Source organism: Talpa europaea, assembly GCF_964194135.1.
Source record: "Talpa europaea genome assembly, chromosome: 10".
NCBI classification, from domain to species: domain Eukaryota; kingdom Metazoa; phylum Chordata; class Mammalia; order Eulipotyphla; family Talpidae; genus Talpa; species Talpa europaea.
Genome location: NC_140077.1, coordinates 73650836 through 73673946, shown reverse-complemented (window position 1 = coordinate 73673946; position 23111 = coordinate 73650836). Strand labels below are relative to the sequence as shown.

The 23111-nt window shown below is 40.5% G+C and overlaps 1 protein-coding gene across 7 annotated transcripts; it reads left to right on the top strand.

Moving 5' to 3' along the window:
* Nucleotides 1-4957: 4957 nt before the first annotated feature.
* MDM4 (MDM4 regulator of p53) lies at nucleotides 4958-22679 on the top strand (the record flags this gene model as incomplete). Of its 7 annotated transcripts, none has more annotated exons than XM_084245950.1 (10): nucleotides 4958-5044; nucleotides 6197-6271; nucleotides 8211-8344; nucleotides 9399-9454; nucleotides 13681-13748; nucleotides 14455-14554; nucleotides 16561-16721; nucleotides 17905-18051; nucleotides 19759-19839; nucleotides 22110-22679. In XM_084245950.1, the coding sequence occupies 10 exons, from the start codon at nucleotides 4967-4969 to the stop codon at nucleotides 22677-22679; spliced, it is 1470 nt and encodes a 489-aa protein (XP_084102076.1). The 7 variants fall into 7 exon arrangements, with proteins under 7 accessions (XP_084102076.1, XP_084102073.1, XP_084102074.1 ...); XM_084245947.1 differs by having other exon boundaries at nucleotides 4967-5044; nucleotides 16591-16721; XM_084245948.1 differs by lacking the exon at nucleotides 17905-18051 and having other exon boundaries at nucleotides 4967-5044.
* Nucleotides 22680-23111: the final 432 nt, after the last annotated feature.

The following is a 23111-nucleotide window of genomic DNA, read 5'->3' as shown; positions in this document are numbered from 1 at the left end:
GGGTGGCAGGGGGTGCGGGGTGGGGGGGTGGGGGGGTGGGGGCAGGAAGCTGGCAGGCCTTCTAGCCCCTAGCGAATCATCACTCTTTCTGGGCTCTCTGGTGTTCTCTCGTGGTCTAGTTCTCTCTCTTCTGTTTCTCTTTATGCTCTCTCACTCGTTCCCCTTCTGGTGTCCTACTGGCCTCCTAGTGACACCGCCCTTAAAAGCCCAGTCTCAGCCCAGGTGTACCCACTTCTGTATGCCCACACATGCTTTCAGGACCGCAGGGATCCATCGTTAACTCTACAGGAAGACTACGCAACTTGTAGGTTTGGGGAGATCAGGATTGGTATTTTATTTATAAGGTTTGAAATGTCAGTTGAATGCTCCTTCCACCCTCTATGAGATGTGGCTTATTCATAAATTTCACTGATTGTTTATTGTCACCTTTGTTAGAAAAAGGTGTGAAGGTAACTTTGTTAGGGACCTGGAGGCTTTGCAGAGGTTCTGACTCATTGTAAAAGAATTTAACGAGGGCCTCCCTGGTGGTGCAGGGGTTAAGACGCACCCTATGAAGCTGTCCACAGCTACTGCAGCACGAGTTCGATCCCCAGCCAGGGAGCTACCCACATGGCGCAGCAGACCTCTCCTGTCTTGCCCGCTACTCCCCTCAGCAGTGTACTTCGGTCAGTCTGCCTGTTCTGTTCCCCACTCTATCTCTGGTGAATCCTCTCATCCCCTGTATCTCTGGCAGGTACCCCAGTTCTTATATGCATAAATAAATAAATTTTTAAAAAAGCAGTAAATATAAGTATGTTTAAAAAAAAGGAATTTAACGAGACCACACACTATAATCCAGACAAGGCTATGGTAGACTTAAGCTTGAACACAAGGAAGCGGTGCTGAAAAGGGACCCTTCCAGGCTGACTCTACAAAAGGAGCTAGGGGGTGGTGAGAGGATTCACCAGAGACAGAGTGGAGAGCAGAACAGGCGGATTGACTGAAATACACTGCTGAGGGGAGCAGCGGACGAGACAGGAGAGAGAGGTCTGCCATGCCATATGGGTCAGCTCCCTGGCTGGGGATTGAACTTGTGCTGCAGTAGCTGCTGATAGCTTCATAGTGCTGATGCTTAACCCCTTGTGCCATCAGGGAGGCCCCTAGGGAAGGATTTTTGAAGGATCTAATCAGGGTGGACTGCACTGAGGCATGTGCAGAGGGTAAGTTTCAACTGAATGTTGGGCAATTCCATGTGTAAGGAAGTGATACTCAGGCTTTTACATCTCTAGCCCCTGTGGCTATCTCCTGCGGCCTTGAATGCAGGAAGTGCTTGGGAGCTGGCATCAGGGTACACATGCCTGATGGTGGACACCTGGAGTATGGTGTGGGCCTGTGTAAGTGGGCACACCTGAGCTTGGAGGCTGAGGCTATAAGGGCAGTGTCAAACAGAAAACGGCTGTGCTGGAGAACGTTGAGAAGATGAGCGACGGCTGCTAAAGGAAGAGACCATGAGATGACACCAGAGAGAGCCCAGAGAGAGTAAAGATTTGCGGGGGGCTGGGAGGCCTGCCAGCCTCACTCTGTGCATGGTTGCTGGCATTGCAGTGGGTTCCACACTTCATATATCACATGTCACTTTAGCATCTTAAATCTCCAACCAGGGCCGCGCTATGAGACCTCGGTCACTCTAGGTCAGGTTTTTCCATCATCTGTATGGCCAGGGCCCTCAGCCGTCCCCTCTTTCCAGGAACTTGTGAAACAGTCGTTTGTCAGGATATCGCACCATTTGTCTAAATGCGTCACCTGTCGTCAGTCTAGTGGCAGAGGTTATGTAAACAAGATGTTAGGCCGTGACCTGCCGCCTCGAGATTTAGTCCACTTGTTTAAACTGAATGTTGGGCGATTCCATGTCGGCTTGAAGTGTTTGTTTTTATACATTTCAGAAAGGACAGGTTTATCAGGAAAAGGCGAAAGAGGCACCAGCATAGTTACAGGCGGACAGGAAAGCTGCTGTCAGCTCTAAATGTCACACTTTCATATTGTCTCAACTCTGTAGCTCTTTTTCTGGAGAAAAGTTAGAAGTGAAAATTTTAATTAAATCTTACCCTTTCAATTCATGCTCTCTCTTCCCTTGATCATATATGTCTGATGTGGTTTTTGTAGAGTGCGGGGTCCTTGGGTTCACTCTGGGGAGAGGTATCCCCAGAGTTCCCGTTTCAGCGGCACGCGGCGAGTTCCCCAGGTGAGTTTCTCCACGAGATAGAGACGGTAGTTATATTTGAAGAATAGGTTTATTAGGGAAAGGGAAAGGGACAGGTTTGCTCTAAGAGGCCTGCATGGTTGCAGGCTAGCGGCCTTGAGGAGAGTGGCCTCCGCTGAGGTCAGTGAAGAGACATCCCGGCATGGAACAGGTCACTGTTAGCCAGAAAGCTGCTGCCCTGCGGAGGGTGAGAGTTGGTGAAAAGAAGCACCTGCATCGTCACAGGTGGGCAGTGGGAGTGTAACAGGGTGGTCCCCAGGAAAGGGGGAGTTTCCCTGCCCCACCCAAGGGAGGGTGGAGCTGAGCAGGAAGAGGGGAAGCTGCAGAAGAGACTGAGGAAGGAAGCAGGATGGAGCCAGAAGGAGACCTGGAGGAGGCGCATGGAGCCTAGAGACACGTGAAGAAACTGCGCTTGTCTTTCGGTCGTGGACTGGGTGACACAGATGTGGGTGAGACCCGTGGGGAGGGGACAATGGCAGCTTTTATCTTGATGTTGGTTTTGCTCTTTTCCTTCCGGGCTTGTCTGGTTGTTTTTGACCCTTTTCTGTGGGTCCCCACTGGAAGATGCTTTAGACTTGTAGCAGGCTTTGGGGCCTTGTTCTGGGCCGATCCCATATGGATGGACTTTTACCCACGAGGGGACGGGTAACTTTGGGTGCTTCATTTAGAAACTGAAAGGTCCATGCAGCAGGCCGGAATGCAAAAGCCTACCCGGAAGCCCACCTGGGGGGCAGGAATGCGGATACCTGCCTGGAGGACTCAGGCAATGAGCCTCCCCCCTCCCCCTACGAGTCTCATCTCAGACAAAGAACCTCTACCTGCCCTACAAAGTTTTCCCGCCTTTCGAGCCCAACTACCCACCTGACCTCTCCCCACCCTATAAAACCCTGCTTCCCCCTAACAACGTGCGCGACTCCACTGACCCCCGCCTTGGGTCTGTGAGGTCCGCCCGGGGCGCAATAAACTTTCCCTCCCTTTGAGAAATGTAGCCTGGCTCTCCTTTTCTTTACTGCGCCAAACCTTTCAGAAACTAGACTCTTTGCCTTACCTGTATTGTTTCCTAGTTTTATTAAAGATCCTTCCCATTAAAGTCTCATGTGTTTTGTGTTGATGCGGCAGATGGCAGAACCCATTTAGAATAGGCAGGTTTGTGGGGTTTGGGCTGCCCCTCTCCCTGCCCTATAACAGGAGTGCTGCCCTGAGCCTGTGCGGAGACTGCACTGATATAGTCCTCTTCTCTTTGGGAGGGGTCACTGCTCCGTGGAGTAGCCTGCTTGTTGCTGATGTTGGGTAACAGGCAAAACTAGAAGGGGACCAGAGATTCCAGGGTGGACCCACTCTCCATATCTTTATCCTCAGGCCTGTGCTGTACTCCCTGTAGCATCTGATCCTGCTTGGGTCTCCTGCCTTGTGATTAGACACTGGTGCCTAAGAGTTCAACTGCAACAGGGTGGTCCCCAGGAAAGGGGGAGGTTCCCTGCCCCACCCAAGGGAGGGTGGAGCTGAGCAGGAAGAGGAGAAGCTGCAGAAGAGACTGAGGAAGGAAGCAGGATGGAGCCAGGAGACCTGGAGGAGGCGCATGGAGCCTAGAGACACGTGAAGAAACTGCGCTTGTCTTTTGGTTGTGGACTGGGTGACACAGATGTGGGTGAGACCCATGGGGAGGGGACAATGGCAGCTTTTATCTTGATGTTGATTTTGCTCTTTTCCTTCCGGGCTTGTCTGGTTATTTCTGGCCCTTTTCTGTGGGTCCCCACTGGAAGATGCTTTAGACTTGTGGCAGGCTTTGGTGCCTTGCTCTGGGCCAGTCCCATTTGGATGGAGTTTTACCCACGAGGGGACGGGTAACTTTGGGTTCTTGATTTAGAAACTAGACTCTTTGCCTTACCTGTATTGTTTCCTAGTTTTATTAAAGTTCCTTCTCATTAAAGTCTCCTATGTTTTGTGTTGATGCGGCAGATGGCAGAACCCATTTAGAATAGGCAGGTTTGCGGGGTTTGGGCTGCCCCTCTCCCTGTCCTATAACAGACAACCTCTATAGCTGGGTTAATGATCATGTTATTCCTCTCGACCCCCACCTCCATGTGTGAGTCAGGTTTTAGTCTCCTTAGGCCTCCCTCCAGTCTTCTATTCTTGTCCTCCATCATGTCCACCTTGGTTTAACCCGTTCTGTATTTAGTTCCTATACTCTTTGGGGTTGGCGTATTTTGAAAACTGCTTTGTCTCATGCTATTTTGACTCTCCCTTGCCTGTGGTCCCTTGCCGGGACGTGCTCCAACTTGTTGCAGAGGTTTTCCTTGCCAGCCTGTTGGAATCTTAAATCTATTAATCCTGTTAATTCCCCCAGTTCTGCATATCTCTTCCAGGGGATGATCTAAGAGGGGAGGAATAATGAAAACCCATCTGATCTCCATTGGGGTGATAATGATTGTAAATTTGACTTTCAGGGCAAACAGTTTACTCATTATCACTGGTGTGGGGGCTGGAGCATTCCCGAACCTGTTTCTGTTTCAGGCTTCACCTGAAGGCAGCATAGGTGGTTCTTACTCTTAATTGTGTGCTTGTGGTTCTTGCAGAATCAGGCAGTGTATTACATTGTGTGGATGCCCTGATACATTTTTTACTATAACTGCACAGTGGAATGCCAAAGAGAGAATTTTTATTTTAGAAAACATTATTCTTTTCTTTTTAGACTTATTAGCAAACTGCAAATTCTTCACTGCCAAAATGACATCATTTCCCACCTCTGCCCAGTGTTCAACGTCTGACAGTGCTTGCAGGATCTCTCCAGAACAAGTTAAGCAGGTAAATCATTTTTAGGCATTTCTGTTTTCCTTTAAGTTTTTAAAAATTGAAATGGGGCATGTAACTAAAAATCCTGACTGACTCTAGGATTTTTATGCAGAGCCGAAATGATTATTTTTTAAAATGTCATGCTAGGAAAAGAGTAAACAGTATCAACATCCATAAATTTGAATTGGTCGCTGATGAAATATTTGGAGGTTATGGATTGCTCAGTAGTACCTTTTGAAAATTAGCATATTTTAGGGTATGGGTGACTAGTGGAGAATCTGAGGCTGTTAGTTTCCTGTTTTCGTTACTTCACTGTTTTTTAATCAGTTTTAATTATTATAAGTATGTTAGGGGGAAAGGAAAGTCCCTTTTAAGTGCGCAGGTGAGGACCCACAGCCAGGCAACCCGTTTTATATCAGGGCTGCTCCGTAACAAGTATAGCAAATGTATTCTAAAAAATTACTCTATTTTATCGTGTATTTGTCTGTATTTGTCTGTACATAAAGATTCCTTTGACCACCTCCTCCCTAACTCCAGAGTCCCTTCTCCTTTATCTAACATTGATATTAATTTGGTGTGTCTTGTTCCACACCTTTTTCTCCAACATACAGAAATACATAATTTTGTTACATGTTTTCATGAACGTTGCACAATGGGTAGTATTGTGTCTTTTAATCTATGGTAAAGGTAGAATTTGGATTTGATGAGGGTAATATGTGCCTTATATAAAAAATGGTTTTGACATAAGTCTGTTGTAAATAATGCTGCTGTGAACATTGGTATACAGTTGTTTACATACCTGCTTTCAGTTCTTTTGGATGTAAAACTGGGAGGACCTGCTGGGTCATATGGAAATTGTATGTTTAGCTTCTTGAGGAATTGCCACAATTTTCCAGAGCCATTTTACATTCCCACCAACTTAGAGCATAAGTTCTCTCAATCCTCACATCTTTACCCTCATAGCCATCCTAGTGATTTTTCAGTAAGGTAACAAGTAGTAATTCTGATCATTGGCAGTTAGCTTATGCACTGGAAGATTGGGCATTAATAGATAAGTATCTACTAGGGTTTGTTGAAAAAGGTTTTAAAAGATTTCTTGCTCTGTAGGGCTTCAGAATTCAATCTAATTGAAATGTAAATGGGTTTATTTTTTATTTATATCAGGTACGACCAAAATTGCCACTTTTGAAGATTTTGCAGGCAGCAGGTGCACAAGGTGAAATGTTCACTGTTAAAGAGGTAAGCCATCATGGAAAGATTTCAGTTTTAAAAGAGCTGAGCAGTAGAAGCTAGTGAGTATGTGGTTCTGAGATCAAGCCTCAGAAAGGAAGTTCTACTCCAGTAGTTCTATGGAAGCATTTTTTTCTTCTTTTAAAGCCCATTGAGCAAAGTTGAACTTCATATTTCCTTTAAATTTCCTTTTGAAGTATACTGTCAGCTAAGCAAGATTAACCATGAAGTTCATTGATCTCAAGAGTTAAAATGCAGAACATGTGCAAGATTTAAAAAATGACACTGTGATTTAGAGGATGTGCTGCCAGGCAGGGATTAAATGCAGTGGTTTTTCATTATAAATGTGTCAAATACTCTTCTGAGCACTGTGAATTATTTTAAACATTTTGCATTTAAATAACTTATTTAGCTCCTAAGGTTTTTTGTTTTTTTTTAACAAAAAACAAATTGAATCCTTTAAGTGGAAAAGACTGCATATTAAAATGTTAAACTTTATCAATTGCTTGCATTTATTTAATAGAGTAAATATCTAACCCTTCCCAAATATACCAGGGTTTTTTTGGACTTTCCCTAAAAGTCTTAACAGCTTTCAGTAGTGCTGCATTCCTGAGCCATTATGCCTCTTAAAGAAACAAAACTGGAGGTATTTCAGATTTTATAGAATACTCATATTGCCTTTATCATTTTGAAGTAAGTGTGCCATTTTGGACTGTATATCTCAAATTCTCATGAGTAAGGCTTTTTCCAAACTTGTTAAAACTTATAAAGTTGTTAAAATCAATTATGCTATTTTCCTTCATAACATGACATAATGTTTTACTGGAGAAAAACCTGGACACAGTCTGTTTCTATCATGAGTGCTGACTGCATAAAGGGAATTTCCCAATTTAAAAACTTTACTGGTTTTTAGTATGTGTATTCAGGCAGGTATGATATAAGAATAGTGTATTATATACATATTAGAATAGTGTTTTAGAAGATCTTTGTATCCTTAAAGGGTATTTATTTTTTTCTGAACGCTAGACAGACATAAAGTTTCCTCCCTTTTCTTCCAGTAGATGCTCTTCCCCATCCTGTTTTTTCTAGGTAATTGATGTTGTATTTTCACTGACATATGTTGTTTGAGATGGAGGGGACCCTAGAAATACTGTTCCAATATAATGGGACCAGTGTTAGAAAAACTTCTGTTCAAATATCTAAAATTCCTGAGAAGTTGGGACCTAAAGATAATTGCTTCCTTGGTCTTCAATTAAAGATAATTGCTGCTTTAGGGGCCTCCCTGGTGGCGCAAGGGGTTAAACACCACACTATGAAGCAGTCTGCAGCTTCTGCAGCACAAGTTCGATCCCCAGCCGGCCAGGGAGCAACCCACATGGCGCAGCAGACCTCCCCTATCTCGCTGCTCCCCTCAGCACTCTGCCTGTTCTGTTTGGTCAGTCTGCCTGTTCTGTTCCCCACTCTGTCTCTGGTGCATCCTCTCACCCCCTGGCATCTCTGGCCTATACCCCAGCTATTCTATGCATAAATAAATTTTTAAAAAAAAGCTAATTGCTGCTTTATACTGCTGATGGCATATTGAACATTGTACTTTATTTCCCCCACTCTCCCATTGAAATGAACACATATCAAATGCCTATGGTTTTATGCCCTTGGACTTGGAAAATATTTTTCTGATCAAGCAAATTTAAAGTTACTACTTCTATTTAGACTTGGGAGAAAATTTTTGAGGGAATGCTGGGTGAAATTCACCACTTTTTTTTTTGTCAGACCAGTACACTTCTGTTCTAGAAAGTAATGGTTTGTTAATGTCCAGAATGATAATAAGTGAGTGAGTCTAGTTGGGGGCAACTCTCTTGCTGTAGGACACTTTACACAACACCGCCATGCATGTGTGTTTTAGGCAGCAGCTGGACAGGTTTCTTCATGGTATTTTATTCCCATGCAGGTCATGCACTATCTTGGCCAGTATATAATGGTGAAGCAGCTCTATGATCAGCAGGAACAGCACATGGTATACTGTGGTGGGGATCTTTTGGGAGAACTACTTGGACGTCAGAGTTTCTCCGTGAAAGATCCAAGGTAAGAAGATTGAGGGTTTATCTTTTTGGGCACTTATACCTCACCACTTAATCTCTTTAGGTTATAATGGTAATGACTATTTATTTCTCTGGTCAACAAATATTTAAGAGCCTACATCTGTCGGGTGGCCTCTAAGACACTGAGAATATAACAGTGAGCAACAGTTTCTCATTTTAAGGGTCTTAAAAGAGTTGTATGAGACAGGAGATGCTCACCTCCTTATCATTCCATTGCTTTCCAAGCTATACTATGAACAATGTTGCAGAAAGAAGGTACATTTTGTGGGGTGGAATATAGGGTTTTTTAGGGGGTAGAAGTGCTGCTTGAGGAAGTGCTGTTTGTGCTGATAGCTGAAGGGTAGTTAAAGTGTCAGTTACGGGGAATGGTTGAAGGAGAACTTTAGGTAGATTGAGCATCACATGTATGTGTCTGGGTAGGAGGGAATTTGACGTGACTAGATTACAATTTTGTGAAATAGTTGTAGAGAAGGGAAGAGTGAATTGATGAAAGAAATGTAGACTTGCTGGGCACTTTGAGGTTGATGAAGAGCTTCCTGAGAATCACAGTAGAACTACTCTGACCTGCTGTGTGACTTTCTTCAAGTGCATAGGGTATGTGGTTATTAACACAGTGACAAGGTAATTAATAATTGAGAATCCAGTCTTCTCTTTCACTCTGTAGCTTTGTGATGACTGTTTCTTCTCAGCTCCTTTTGTCTTATTTTGGTAGACTCCCTTCCACTCCCAGTCCCAATTATAATGTAAAACTTAAGTCCTAGAAGGAAGGGATTGTCTTGTAAGGAAATCTCCCTACTTGTGTTACTGTTGTTATTAATAAAATTAAATGTAAATTAGTTTTTTAATGGTCACAAAATAATACAAGGGCTTGGGCATTACATCTTGATATTTAAATAATTCTTAGATTCTGAGAAATCTATTCTGCGGAAAACACAGAATACATACATTATAGGGAAAGTTGGGAAATAGCATATCAGAAATATACTTAACATTTTAATGGAGAGCCATATTCACTTTTTTTTTTAAATTTCTCACAGCCCACTCTATGATATGCTAAGAAAGAATCTTGTCACTTTAGCCACCAGTACTACAGGTATGTCGCATCATATTTCTTTATTCTGTGTCACAGCTTTGAGTTCAAGGGGGCAAATGATGGGAAAGCAGAGCAGGACCAAGATGGGCATGGAAGGCCATCAGGGCGCGACTGGGAGGGATGGCTTGTGCAGTTGGTTACTGCTGTGTTATTTAACTTTCCAGTTAATCCCGAAAATAGATTAGTATCATTAGTACCCTCCTGTTAGACTTAGTGATTGTTAACATTTTGCCATATTTGCTTCACCTATACATACTTGTAAAATCCGACCATTACTGTAACATTATTACATGCAACAAAATTAATAATGATAAATAACTCCATAATACTGTCCAATAGCCATTTTATGTATAGTTTCTCTCAGCTTCCTCAGAAACATCTTTTACATTTGAGTTGTTTAAATCCAGATTTAAACAAATTTCATATGTTGCATTTGGCTGACATGTCTTTTAAGTATCTTTTATCTCTAAAACTTAACCCTCCTTTTGTTTTTGTATCATTTATTGAAGAAATGGATTATTTTTTCTTTAGAATTTCCAGCATTTTAGAGTTTGTAGATTGTACCCTTGTGGTGATGTTTTATGTGTTTAGCACTTCTCTTTTGAATGCCAACTTGTCTAACCTTTTGCTTGATTCCATACTTTTAAGTACTGCCTTTTGAGTTTAACTTACTAGGTATTGCAGGAAACTGCTTTTGGGTCTGAAGTGCAGTGTATTAGAGATCAGTGAATAAAGTGGACATGACTAAATTGTAACTATCTCACACTTATTTCCAAGTAATGAAACTTTTTGTTTCCCTGTTCCTACATGAAACCCTTGTATGGATTTCAAATTAGATTCTCGGGAACATTGTCCTTTGGAGAAAGCCCAAGCTTGTGATCCCTATTGATTGGCTATCTTTCAGTAGTTTCCTGAAACAAATAGGTTGAAAAGAATTTGTTCCTAATGAAAATTTATGCTTTAAAGTGAGAGTAAAGAAACTACTTTGATATTGAAATATGATTTTGAACTTACAATGAATTTTGGAACTGCTTAGTTTCATTGACAATCTATCTACCTGTGTTACCCAGTTATAAATTTCTGTTTGAGGGGGAAGGCAATCACTTGTGAAATAGTGTGGTTTACAGGGATTGTCACTAAAAACTTGAAATAAACAGAGGATTTTATATTTGCGCATCTACTCTTTTTCTCAGATTTGCTCTGATCTGTTGTCTGAATACCCTCTCATTTTCTTTCTTTTACTTCATTTGCAGAATTTAACATGCTGTATATTAAAACGAACATTTCTATAACAAGTATTTCAGTTGATCCTCTTAACAACCTTGTGAGAAAGGTCTGGAAATGGAGACACTGAGCATTTTTTTAAATTAGATAAATGGTTTGCCTAAGATCAGATGCCACTGATGAGTGGTGGTGCATCTGTTTCTGAATGGGCAGTCCTTGCTCTTTTCATCATTTTTTTTTAAAATTATTTATTTATACAAGCACTGGGTACAGTCAGAAGTGCGGGAGGGTGAGAGAATTCACCAGAGCCAGAGCTGGGAACAGAACAGACAGACTGATGAAATACACTGCTGAGGGGAGCAGTGGGCGGGACAGGAGAGGTCTGTCGCGCCATGTGGGACCCTCGCCAGCGGCCGGGGATCTAACCGTCACTGCAGAGGCTGCGGGCAGCTTTGTAGCCCAGCGCTCAACTGCTGCGCCACCAGGGGAAGGCCCTCTTTTCATCATTCTTTAGTGTCCCTTTAACCCTTTTTTTTTTTTTTTTTAAAGATTTGTTTATTTAGGCACAGAACTGGGGTATAGGCCAGAGGGGTGGGAGGCGGTGAGAGGATTCATCAGAGATGGAGTGGGGAGCAGAATAGGTGGATCTACTGAAATACATTGCTTAGGGGAGCAGTGGGCAAGACAGGAGAGGTCTGCTGCGCCATGTGGGTAGCTCCCTGGCTGGGGATTGAACTCAGGCCCCAGCAGAGATAGTGCTGAGACTAACCCCTTCGTCACCAGGGAGGCCCCCTAGCTCTTGCTTGTAATGGAAAGAATTTCCCTCAGTTTTCAACATATTTTTTTCATAATGTTAATTCTTCAAAACATTTTGTTATTTAATTTGTCACTTTGAGATAATTTTATTTACAAAAAAGTTGCTAAAAAGTATTATAAAGAGTTGCATATACTCTTTACCCAGATTCCCCAAGTGGTGACATCTTTATATAACCATAGTACAATGATTAAAATTAGGGAATTGCCCCAAAGTAATTTTGATTGATTGTTTGCTCTTACTTGGACGTGCATTGGTTGACATTGCTTCCCATGTCACCTGTTTTACACCATTAAAAAATAAGTTAAAGCTTTTATTTTATGGCTGAAGAAAATGCCATTATTTAAAGTTAAGGTAGTTCTTTATAAAATTATTTCTCTAAATTTTTTTATAATTCTTTATTTTCCACATGTATACTAAAGCAATGAAAAATAAACGGTGAACCTTATATTAATTTAATTATTTTTTAATAGAGGCATGTTTTATTTGTTTGTTTGTTTGTTTTGTTTATACATGCACTGGGTATAGTCAGAAGCGCAGGAGGGTGAGAGAATTCACCAGAGCCAGAGCGGCGAGCAGAGCAGGCAGAAGGACTGAAGTACACTGCTGAGTGTACTGCTGAGGGGAGCAGCGGGTGGCAGGAGAGGTCTGTGCGCCATGTGGGACCCTCCTCCGGTGGCCGGGGAGCAGCCGGGGATTGAACCGGCGCTGCAGAGGCTGCGGGCAGCTTCACAACCCAGCGCTAAACCGCTGCGCCACCGGGGAGGCCCAAACCTTATTTTAAAATCCCTTTGTACATTATCTGTTTCACCAGATTTATTTTTGTTTCTAATTGTTTTAACCTAGGAAAGATTGTGAGGCTGTTGAGCTATAAAGGATAAAGCTCCTTGTGGTCAGAAAATCTTGTCTCTCAAACTTCTCAGTATCTATAGCTATAAAAAATGCTTTTAGAAATAATGTTGTCAGTAATTTTGAAAATGTTAACTTTGTGCAAAACAACTGAATTGTCAGACCACTTGTAGGATCTGTGCGCTTTCTCTGCCTGTCTTTATCCTCCATGAGTGTCTTTCTTCCGAGACTGCAGTTGCTGATGCACCAGCACAGGATAGACTCACTTGGGTGCATCTTGGTTGCACAGAGCTTCATGTAGTGAGTGATCTTTTCCTATAGCTAAGTTTTCATCTTTTGTTCTGCTTGAAAATTTTTCAAGTCCTTGAAATATGTTTCTTTTACACTAAGACTATCTATCAGGTTATTGTTACCTCTGCTACTTTTAATTGACCTTGAGAAAAACTAACTGCCTCCTCTAACTGGGAAAAGTAAAACTTTTTTATTTAAAAAAAATAATCTGCATTCAGGGCCTCCCTGGTGGTGCAATGGATTAAGCACAGTACTAAGAAGCTATCTGCAGCCTCTGCAGCACAAGTTCAATCCCCGGCCAGGGAGCAACCCACATGGTGCAGCAGACCTCTCCTGTCTCACCTGCTACTCCCCTCAGCAGTGTATTTCAGTCAATCCGCCTGTTCTGCTCGCCACTCTGTCTCTGGTGAATCCTCTCACTGCCCCCTCACCTCTGGCCTGTACCCCAGTTCTTGTATGCATAAATAAATAAATCTTTAAAAAAATAATCTGCATTCAGGTGATGGGAATTTAAATTGTGAAATCAACACTTAGAATGTAGGTTTACATGAAGGATGCTATTGTTAAGAAGCATGTGGGGAAAATTCCAGATTTTCAAATCTCACAACCCTGTATAATTTTAACACTTGAAAATAAAAATTAAAAAGTCAAACCTTTTTTTTTGTTGTTGTTGTTTATATCTTAGGCACACTTGGTAATAAACACCTTTAGGAAGAGATGATAAAAATACTCTCCATTATTTGCTCCTTGACCTCAGTTCTCATATTAAAATTTGAAAGCTTGTTATGGAAAAAACGTTTTTTAGCCATTTTTCATTTTCCCCAGATTAGATTTTGGCAGTAAATTTTGAAAGTAGTCTATTTTAGTCTTTGCCATTTTTTATTAGTTTTTTCCCTTCTTTTTGGATGAGAGCCTTGTCCAGGCAACGTGGAAAAGTACATTTCTAGGGACCACACCTGGCTCCAGGGTTGTTTGCTGAGGTCCTTTCTCTGTGGAAAGAATGGTTATTACCAGGGAAGGTTTTCCTTTTGTTTCACTTGCTATCCAGATGCTGCTCAGACTCTCGCTCTCGCACAGGATCACAGTATGGATATTCCAGGTCAAGACCAACTGCAGGTAAAATCACCACACGGTGACCTCTTTTGTTGTACAGAGTGGCCCCTTCTCTGTACCTGTGGCTCTTGGACTCCCAAGTCCTTTCCTGAATGTGGTAAGAATTTAACAAGAAAGGTTCTTGGGAGTTCACAGACCAGGGACAGAGTGAACCTTCTCTGTTCTGCCCATAACAGAGTTCCAGTCTCTGAATCTTTCTTTGGGATGTAGCACTTCTGATCTTCAGTTCTTCCAGTTACATTTTCTTTGGGGTTTATGTGTGCCTGTATGTGTGATGGTGTATGTACAAGGTGTTTGAGAAAACTGCTTCATTAGATTTTAACAAACTTGTTGTAGTTAAGTTCTTGTCAGGCCATTTCTTAGAGCTCCCCAAACCTGGGAAAACTTTATGATTATCTTGGTATATGGTGAAGGCGTCACATGTTTTCTGAATTATGCCTACTTTTGTAATAAGGTATTTATAGCCTGTTTCTAACAGATTTTGGCCTTTTGTACAGAGATTTTTTTCCCCCAGGTTTGGGATTCTCCTACCTCTGCTGCAGAGGGTTGAGAGGTGTGGCCTTTATTTGATGACTGTTGTGAATTTCAGAATTCTCTTGTGCGTAACCCATTGTGCTGCACACTAACTGGTGAGCCAGAGTAGAACTGCTACATCCCCTGGTCTCAGTCATTTCTTTCGCACTGATTGGTACCTTTCCCTTTTTTTCAGCAAAGTGCAGAAGAAAGTTCCAATTCCAGGAAGAGAACTGAAGAAGGCAATTTCCCCACACTGCCTACCTCACAGCATAAGTGCAGAAATTCTAGAGGAGGTAATTTTGGATTAAGTCTATGTCGATTTCCCTTCCTCCCTCTTTCTTTTATCCTTCCTTCTCTCCCTCCCCTTCTTCCAGTTTTTAGAAATGGCTATCCATGTTAAGCACTTACTATAATTAAGACCAGATATTAGAGAATTCTAATAATAATAATGCTGTCTCTTTACGTATGGAGTACAAGGGTGTAGGTCATACTTATTTCTCATTCTTTTCAGAAAACCTTTTTCACATGCTAATAGAAATTAGCTACACATGTCTCAAGTTTGCAACTTGGTAACTCAAGCTGCCTTGAGCTTTAATTGCCCCTGAATGTATTCCACCAGGTTAGAAATTTTATTTGATTTGTCTGCCAGAGGCTAATTTTCTTAGATTTTTGAAGTTTGCAGTAGTGGTAAATATACTTAATGACTTAGAGCCAAGAATGAACATAAGAAACCTAGTCGCTCTTTGTCCTTGTATGGTTGTTATCAGATCTTTGCCGCATCCTTAGGTGTGGCTGGACTATATGAGTTAATTGATATTTTGAAAGTTTCCCCCAAACCCTACTTTATAAAAGAGCTCTAAAACTTTCTACAAAGATGTTTAAAATCATAAGTACCTCAGGGGTATTTTGTGGCATGATGGTTTCTTGTTTAGGTACCTGCCTCAAACTTAAAGCAATGGCAGGCTAAGCCTCTGGCAACATCCAAGTTGCTCATTATGCTGTTTAAACAGATTTAAATGTTCATTGAACTTTGATCAGTTTGGATAATTTTCTTCAAATTGCATTTGAAGAGTTAGAGGCTGCCTAGTTACCTTGGAGCTAGTCCTCTCTGTGTGGCGTTAAATGTGTACTTTTATTTCTTCAGGTCCTTGCCCATTTTCAACTCAAAAAGCTGTTTATAAGAAAAAGCCAATTCAGGAGACTGTATATAGTTTGCTGAGAATAAATAGCTTAGCCTTCAAGGAAGGTATACAAGTAGAAAGGACAGAATTTTTATATGAGGAAAGAATGACCCATTTCCAGTCCATTTACAATAAAGTTATAGAGCTTGACTAGATAAAGATAACATTTAATAAGTCTCAACTCAGAAATTCGGTTTCTGGTAATTTTAGTAGTGAGTAAGGAACAGAGGTGGTTTTAGTTTCCCTGGATACAGATAAGCCTTTTAGCAGGTGGGATTGACATACTTTTTAAGTAGATAGGGTAATCCTTTGTTTTGGCAGGGACCCATTTATTACAGAAATTTTTTCAATCATCTGGGAAGAGGTAGAGGAGAGTAAGAAAGTAGGACAGTCGGAAAGTGCCACAAAAACATTGGGATAGTGGGAATGAAAGAAAAAACTTTGTTAGCGACAAACTGGTTAATAACTGCCCTGAATATCATTTTGATGTTCAACTGGAGATTTTTTTCCCTTGAAATATTTCTAGTTGTTAGGTATCTTAACTCCAGTAGAGCCCATTGAGCTAGAAAGTTCTTAACATACATACTTAGGAAACCTGGGGTTCAGTGTTTTGTACTTTAAAACATGAATTTTTGAAAAATGTTCCAAAGTATCGGATGTGCCAATGAGACTGCTTTGACAACCTTGTGATGGCCCATTCTTATTCATGCCACCTTGCTTCTGTCTTTGTGCCATCGCCAGTTTGCAGTCCAGTGGGTCATGCCATCATCAGGCATTCTGTGCTTGACCAAATCATTTTCTAGTTATTGTAGTGCTCTGAATGTTGAGAATGCCACTAAATGACTTTTTAGACATTCTTTTAGAGCGGTATCATTGTTTAGTACTTTTCATAGTTTATATTTCTTCATATATGATCCTCTACTTCTAATGACATTACTTGCTAATGAAGCCTAAATGGGAGGAGATTTGGGGTGTGCTACCGAGACAGCTATTTGATTTCTGATTATTTCTCACTGGGAGTAAAAATTTCTTTTTACTTATAAAGTATTGTGAGTATTATAAAGAGTCTAAATTTTCAAGTGCTGTGTACATAGTTATCATTCTTTTAACATCTATAGATGAAGACTTGATAGAAAATTTAACTCAAGATGAGACCTCTAGACTGGACCTTGGGTTTGAGGAGTGGGATGTAGCCGGCCTTCCTTGGTGGTTTTTAGGAAACTTGAGAAACAACTATACACCTAGAAGTAATGGCTCAACTGATTTACAGACAAATCAGGTAAATTTCACATTTGAGGGGGAAGTTCTTTTGAAAGAATAGCAAACTTGGTTACTCTTGACTGCACAATGCATTGTCTAAGAGTTCTCGTGCAGTGCTATTGGTCTAGTACCATCTGTGTGTTGTGATGCTTCAGTCTCTATCTTCAGCCCTGACCTCTCCACTTCATGCCCAGGTTCCTGCTCATTCAACACCTCCACTTAGATGATCTGACATTTGACATATTCAGAACAGAACTCTTGAGTCTTGATTTTTTTTTTTAACCAAATACTTCTTTCTAACCATTCATTTGTCTTGTCTACTTTCCACTCAGTGTTTCCAGCCAGATGTCATAAGACAGCATTGATTTCTTTGTCAAGATTAGCAGTTTTTGATCCAAAATGTATCTGAAATCTAACCACTTTTTACTAACCACTTTCACTGTCATACCCTAATTCAAGCCATCATCATCACACTCCTTTAACTTATTTTATATTCTTCATTGCACTTCTCACTTTGTACAACTTACTAGACTTTTTGTGTCTATATCTCCCCCCGAAATCAAGTCCATGGCTTTTATATTCACTGCTCTTCTATTGCCTAATACCTAGAACAATATCTGACACATTGTAGGCATTCAGTGTTCAGTTGATGAATAGGTATATAATGGTGGCAGAATAAGTTGTCTTTTATGAATATTGTAAAAGCATGTCATAAATGTAGATGTAGAAATAAAATTAAATTGTTTAAGAATTCAGAAAGGACAAAAAGTCTGCGTTACCCTCTGTGTTTCTCATATTTTTTCAATAAACATCACTAACTATTAAGGAAAGCATGTCACAATGTAATGTTTTCTAACTTCTTAGAGCGTCACCTGTGGGAAAGGAATGTAAGAAATGGATTCTTTTTGGTTGAGCAACAATGAATCCTGCCTTTTAAGCTCTTTGGTACTTCTCAAGAGTTTTACCTGATTTACTATTAAATCTGACATACCATTAAAATTGAAAATTCCTTGCTAGATACCTTTATATCCATCTATTAGCTTGTAGGTGTCTAGTAGATATCTGCTGAATGAATAGATGTTAAAGGCTGGGCGTTCTTTGAGGCATATGTGAAGACATTGAGTTTGGGTTCATGTATGTTTATTCAGCATCTTTGATAAGCCTCTGACTACAAAACTCTTGTTTGTTTTTTGTTCTACTAGGATATAGGTACGGCCATTGTTTCAGATACCACAGATGACTTGTGGTTTTTGAATGAGTCCGTGTCAGAGCAGTTTGGTGTTGGAATAAAAGTTGAAGCTACAGATACTGAACAGTCTGAAGAAGTAGGGAAAGTGAGAGATAAAAAGGTTTGTTGTGGGAAAATCGTGAACCTGTTCAGATCTGTTGACCCATACCTTTTCGTACAAGTGACTCACACGGTCCCCCTATTTTCCTTTTTGGTATTCTCTTATGTCCAACATTAAGTTAACCAAGACTGCCTTAGAAATAAGATACAATCATGCATAAAGCTTCTACCTCATTAGAAGAAATAAACTACCTACCTTTTCCTGAATGCTTATTTTCTCATTTTGGTGTTTTTTCTTCCAGAAATCTTGCTTTGCTAAGAAGGCAAAGTTCTAAATAGCCAAAAGAGCCTGTAGGGAAAATTTTTAATTTCTTAGACATTGTAGTAGCTTCCATATAACTTTATATCTGGGGGAAAAAACAGTTGAGTTCTAATGTAGTTTAGTTACAATAGGGGGAGATTTTGGGATGAAGAGTCCTACAAGCATATGTTCAATTCTCAAATCGGGCAACTCCTGACACAGACAAGATTCTTGGTAAACATTAAGTATATATAGCAAGAAATAAACCCAAATTGTATCATCCTTTTAATTTAAAAGATTTTCAGAGTAATTTGGAGTCCTAAAGGATATTCTGACTTTTTTTTTTTTTTTTGATATTCTGACATTTTTGTGATTAGCAAAGAGGTGCTTGGATTTCTTGTTAGACTAGTTGTATGCAAATCAAGTGGCTAGAATGAAGCCAAAGGTGACACTTGGAAACTTCTACAGAGAGATGGGACTTCAAAGTACTTAACTTTTGTGAGAAAGTTTCTATACAGGGGGCCTCCCTCCCCGGTGGCGCAGCGGTTGAGCACTGGGTTGCGAAGCTCCCCTCGGCCTCTGCAGCGCCGGTTCGATCCCCAGCTGCTCCCCGGCCACCGGCGGAGGGTCACACATGGCATGCAGACCTCCCCTGCCGCCCACTGCTCCCCTCAGCAGTGTACTTCGGTCCTTCTGCCTGCTCTGCGTTTCTATACAGAAGTTTACAATTTTGTCATACTTGGTTTTATTGTGTTTTGCATTGCAGAACTAGACTTTTAATTTTTAGTATTTTAAGTTCTCTCCTCCTCCTTTTTATTTTATTTATTGACCTTTTTGGTAATGCTTACATTTCTGGAATATGGAGTTTTTAGGATTTTAAAATTCTAAACTTTTTAATTTAGAAGACACTTCCTGCAGTTTTTGACTTTGTTTCCTGGTCCATGGGCATGCTTTTCTAGGACAGCCAGAGAATCGCATAACTGGTTTTACTTTTGAATATGAAAAATAAAAACTTAAAATACTCCATTTTCAGTCTTTGCATCTAAGTCCCTTATTTTATACAGTGCTTTTCACTATCATTTTGTCACAGGGTCCTTGTGAATGCCTACCTACCTAGATTCCTAAGAAAAAATTTCCATATTTACGTAGCATCTCTACTTTGACACTGTTTATTTTCTTTAAATTCACAAATTTGGTCAGCCTCTCCCTTCTGGAGGCAGAAGGTGATTTGGTAGCCCTCCCCCTTCAAGCCTCCCCATGCTCAGTCATTGATGCTCCTGAAAGTCCTGCTAGGTGTGTGCAGAGTCACGTTTTTGCCCTCAGACTTAAGCTGTCTACTTTTTAAGTGCTAGTGATAGAGACAGAATGTGAGTTTTAAATTGAAGCTTTTCTGTCTTTTTTGCTTTCAGGTAGTAGCCTCATCTAAAATAGGTAAACCTTACTAATGAGATATCTTTGCCTTCACAGCTGTTTGAAGTGGGGAAAAATGATGACCTTGAGGACTCTAAGTCCCTAAGTGATGATACTGATGTAGAAGTTACCTCTGAGGTATGAGTCTATACTAAAAGGGCTGTTAGGACCACCCACATCCTCAGCTTTTAACAATTATAGCAGTTCACTTGTGCTTAGGAATACCTTTTAACCTCAGCCCGGTTTCCACCTACCTTTTCTAGCTCTATAGAGATGTCGGTTTCCACATCTTATTATAAATTTTTATTGGAATTTGGGAAGAAATGGGGGAGACTTGATCTGTGCTTCCCTACCTTGGAAAGAGATGATACTGCCTCTTTTTGCCTCTCTGCTTACTATCAAAACTCTTCGAATGTGTTGCATTGGATACACAAGTTATTTAAAATAGTTCTGCACTACTTTCCCATTAAATACCTCTTTGTAACCCCAAAGGCAGATCTATAAGCTACCTAAAATTCTTTATCAAGTGTAAAAATTGTATCTTCAATACTTTCTTAAAAGGAAACATGGGAAATGTTTAATGCTTTCTTAAAAGGAAACATGAAATCCACACATTTACATTTGAGGCAGACTAATATTCAGCTTTAAGCTGTTAGGTAGTAGGTTTGGATTTATCACCAATTGACACTCATGTCTAAACTCAAATATATACCTTACTTTTCGATTTTCATGCTTGTTCTCTAATGTCCTTTAAATGCTTCCCTTAGGTAATATACTTTGGGAAGAAAGGTGATGGGGAAGAGAACAGATTTTATATGTTGCTGCTGATGAATAGAAAATATTTAGGTTGTCACTAGTGATGATTTCAACCCCCCTACCTCCTTCCCTGTTCACCGTTATGGTGATTCATTGCAAATTATCTGTGTATAGCTAAGTAATAAAATGGAATATATCAGTCCATTAAGTGTTCTTGACCATAATACAAATAGCAGAGATAAGTGTATCCATCTTAATCAAACTTCTGTGACTGCTTAGGCCTAGAAAACCTATTAAGCAAATAGATTATACTTCATCAAATCAAAGATGCCATTGAATTTAATAAGTCCTGTTATTTTATGTTATTTTATTTTACTTTCTCCTGAAAAGGAGAAAGTAGATTATGAGACACCATCAATTATCATTTCCAAATCTTTATGAAGTTCCTTTGAATATTTATATAGCATTTTAAGTAAAATCTGAGTATCTGGCAAGAATGTTTTGAGGCTCTCTAGAGAACATCCCAGTTTAACAAATGGTCATATTCCTGCCTTCAGTCTAGGCAATTGAGTTATGACTTCTAAACTTGAAATGCTTGGCCCAGACTCTGAAAGTAATCAAGTCAGCCTGTATCAAATCATCGATCCTAGAAAAGGCAGCCAGTTACCCACATTAAATACTTTTGACTTGTTCCGGGTAGTTACCTTTGAATTAAGCAAGCCATTTAAAATTCACTGGGCTCTGGTTTTACCTCATTTGAATATGGAGAAGTAGGAAAAAAATTACTTGGCATTCAAGGACAAGAATATTGATTTTTGGTGGGGTGGGAGTGGGGGGCCTTCCTGGTGGCACAGGGGTTAAGTTTTGGAGCTATCAAGCTTTCACAGCCACTGTGCCATTAGTTTGATCCCCAGCCATGGAGCTGACCCACATGGCCCAGCAGACCTCTTCTGTCTTGCCAGCTGCTCCCCTCAGCAGTATATCTCAATCTGCCTATTCTGCTCCCCACTCTGTCTCTGGTGAATCCTCTCACGCCCTGCACCTCTGGCCTGTACTCAAGTTCTTATATGCATAAATAAATAAATCTTTTTTTAAAAAATCTTGTCTTTAAAAAAAATTGACTTTTTAGAGAGTGTGATTTAGGTATACAACTACCTGTTCCTGAGAGCAGTGAGAGAACTTGAGTAAATTTAGTAGCTTTCAAATTTCATTTTAACTTTAACTTGCTTTTTGCCAAATTTTAGACATTTGTTAATTAGGCAAGAATGAGTTGTTTTCTCTTTTTCATTCTTTAGCAGCTTTGTTTAATAAATGTGTAAATTGCACAGAGAAATGAACCTAGAAAAGAAGGCAGTGGGGAAAAAAACAAGCAGTTCCACCCAAGTCAGAAAGCCAAACAGTTAACTTTCTTGGGGATAGAGATATCAAATTCTGGCTTGAAATGTAATTGTATTACTATCAGTATACAACTTTTCAAGAGTTTCTTATATGTAGCTGTAGAATTTGTTCAGATTCTAGGCTAGACCACTGGTGTGGAGTGTCTGAACTCTCACTAGCTTAGAGACATAATGAGGAGTTGACCTCCCCACCTGCTTAATCAATGTCTTGTTCACCACCAAGTGAGTATTCACTGGCTGTGCTTGTCTTTGTAGGATGAGTGGCAGTGTACTGAGTGCAAGAAATTTAACTCTCCAAGCAAGAGGTACTGTTTTCGTTGCTGGGCCTTGAGGAAGGATTGGTATTCAGATTGTTCTAAGTTAACCCATTCTCTCTCCACGTCTGATATCACTGCCATACCAGAAAAGGAAAATGAAGGAATTGATGTCCCTGATTGCCGAAGAACCGTATCAGCTCCAGTTGTTAGACCTAAAGATGGATACAAAAAGGAAGAAAACCCCAGGCGTTTTGATTCCTGCAACTCGGTGGAATTCTTGGATTTGGCCCACAGTTCTGAAAGCCAAGAAACTATATCAAGCATGGGCAAACAATCAGATAACCTTTTTGAACAGAGAGCCGATGCAGAAAACATGGAGGATTGCCAGAATCTCTTGAAGCCATGTAGTCTGTGTGAGAAAAGACCACGAGATGGAAACATTATTCATGGGAGGACAGGCCATCTTGTCACTTGTTTTCACTGTGCTAGAAGATTAAAGAAGGCCGGGGCTTCATGCCCTATTTGCAAGAAAGAGATTCAGTTGGTTATTAAGGTTTTTATAGCATAGTTGAATCAATGAATTGCAAAGAAATATTAATAGCGCTGGCCATGTACCAAAACATCAGTGTTGAGCCTCTCCACTCAGTGTGACCCATTGCATCCATTCATTAATTCGTGCAAACATCTGTGTTCCAGGACAGTTTTGCTTCTAAATTTACATGTAATTTGAGAGTGAGTGCTTTAAAACTAGATTATCAATTTGGGGACTCCATTGACATGAAGAAATATGTGAATGACTTCTCCCTTTGAAGATGAGGATCTGGGAGCACCTACCAGTATAAGCAACACATTCATTCACTCACTCACCAAATTACTTGAAGATTAATTTTTTTAGTTAATCCTTACTCTTCTGTTAGAGAATGTCCAAAGTGTCTATTAGAAAAATATTAAAGCTAACAGTGAAAAAGCATAAATGATTTGATTAGTCCAGTGATATTAT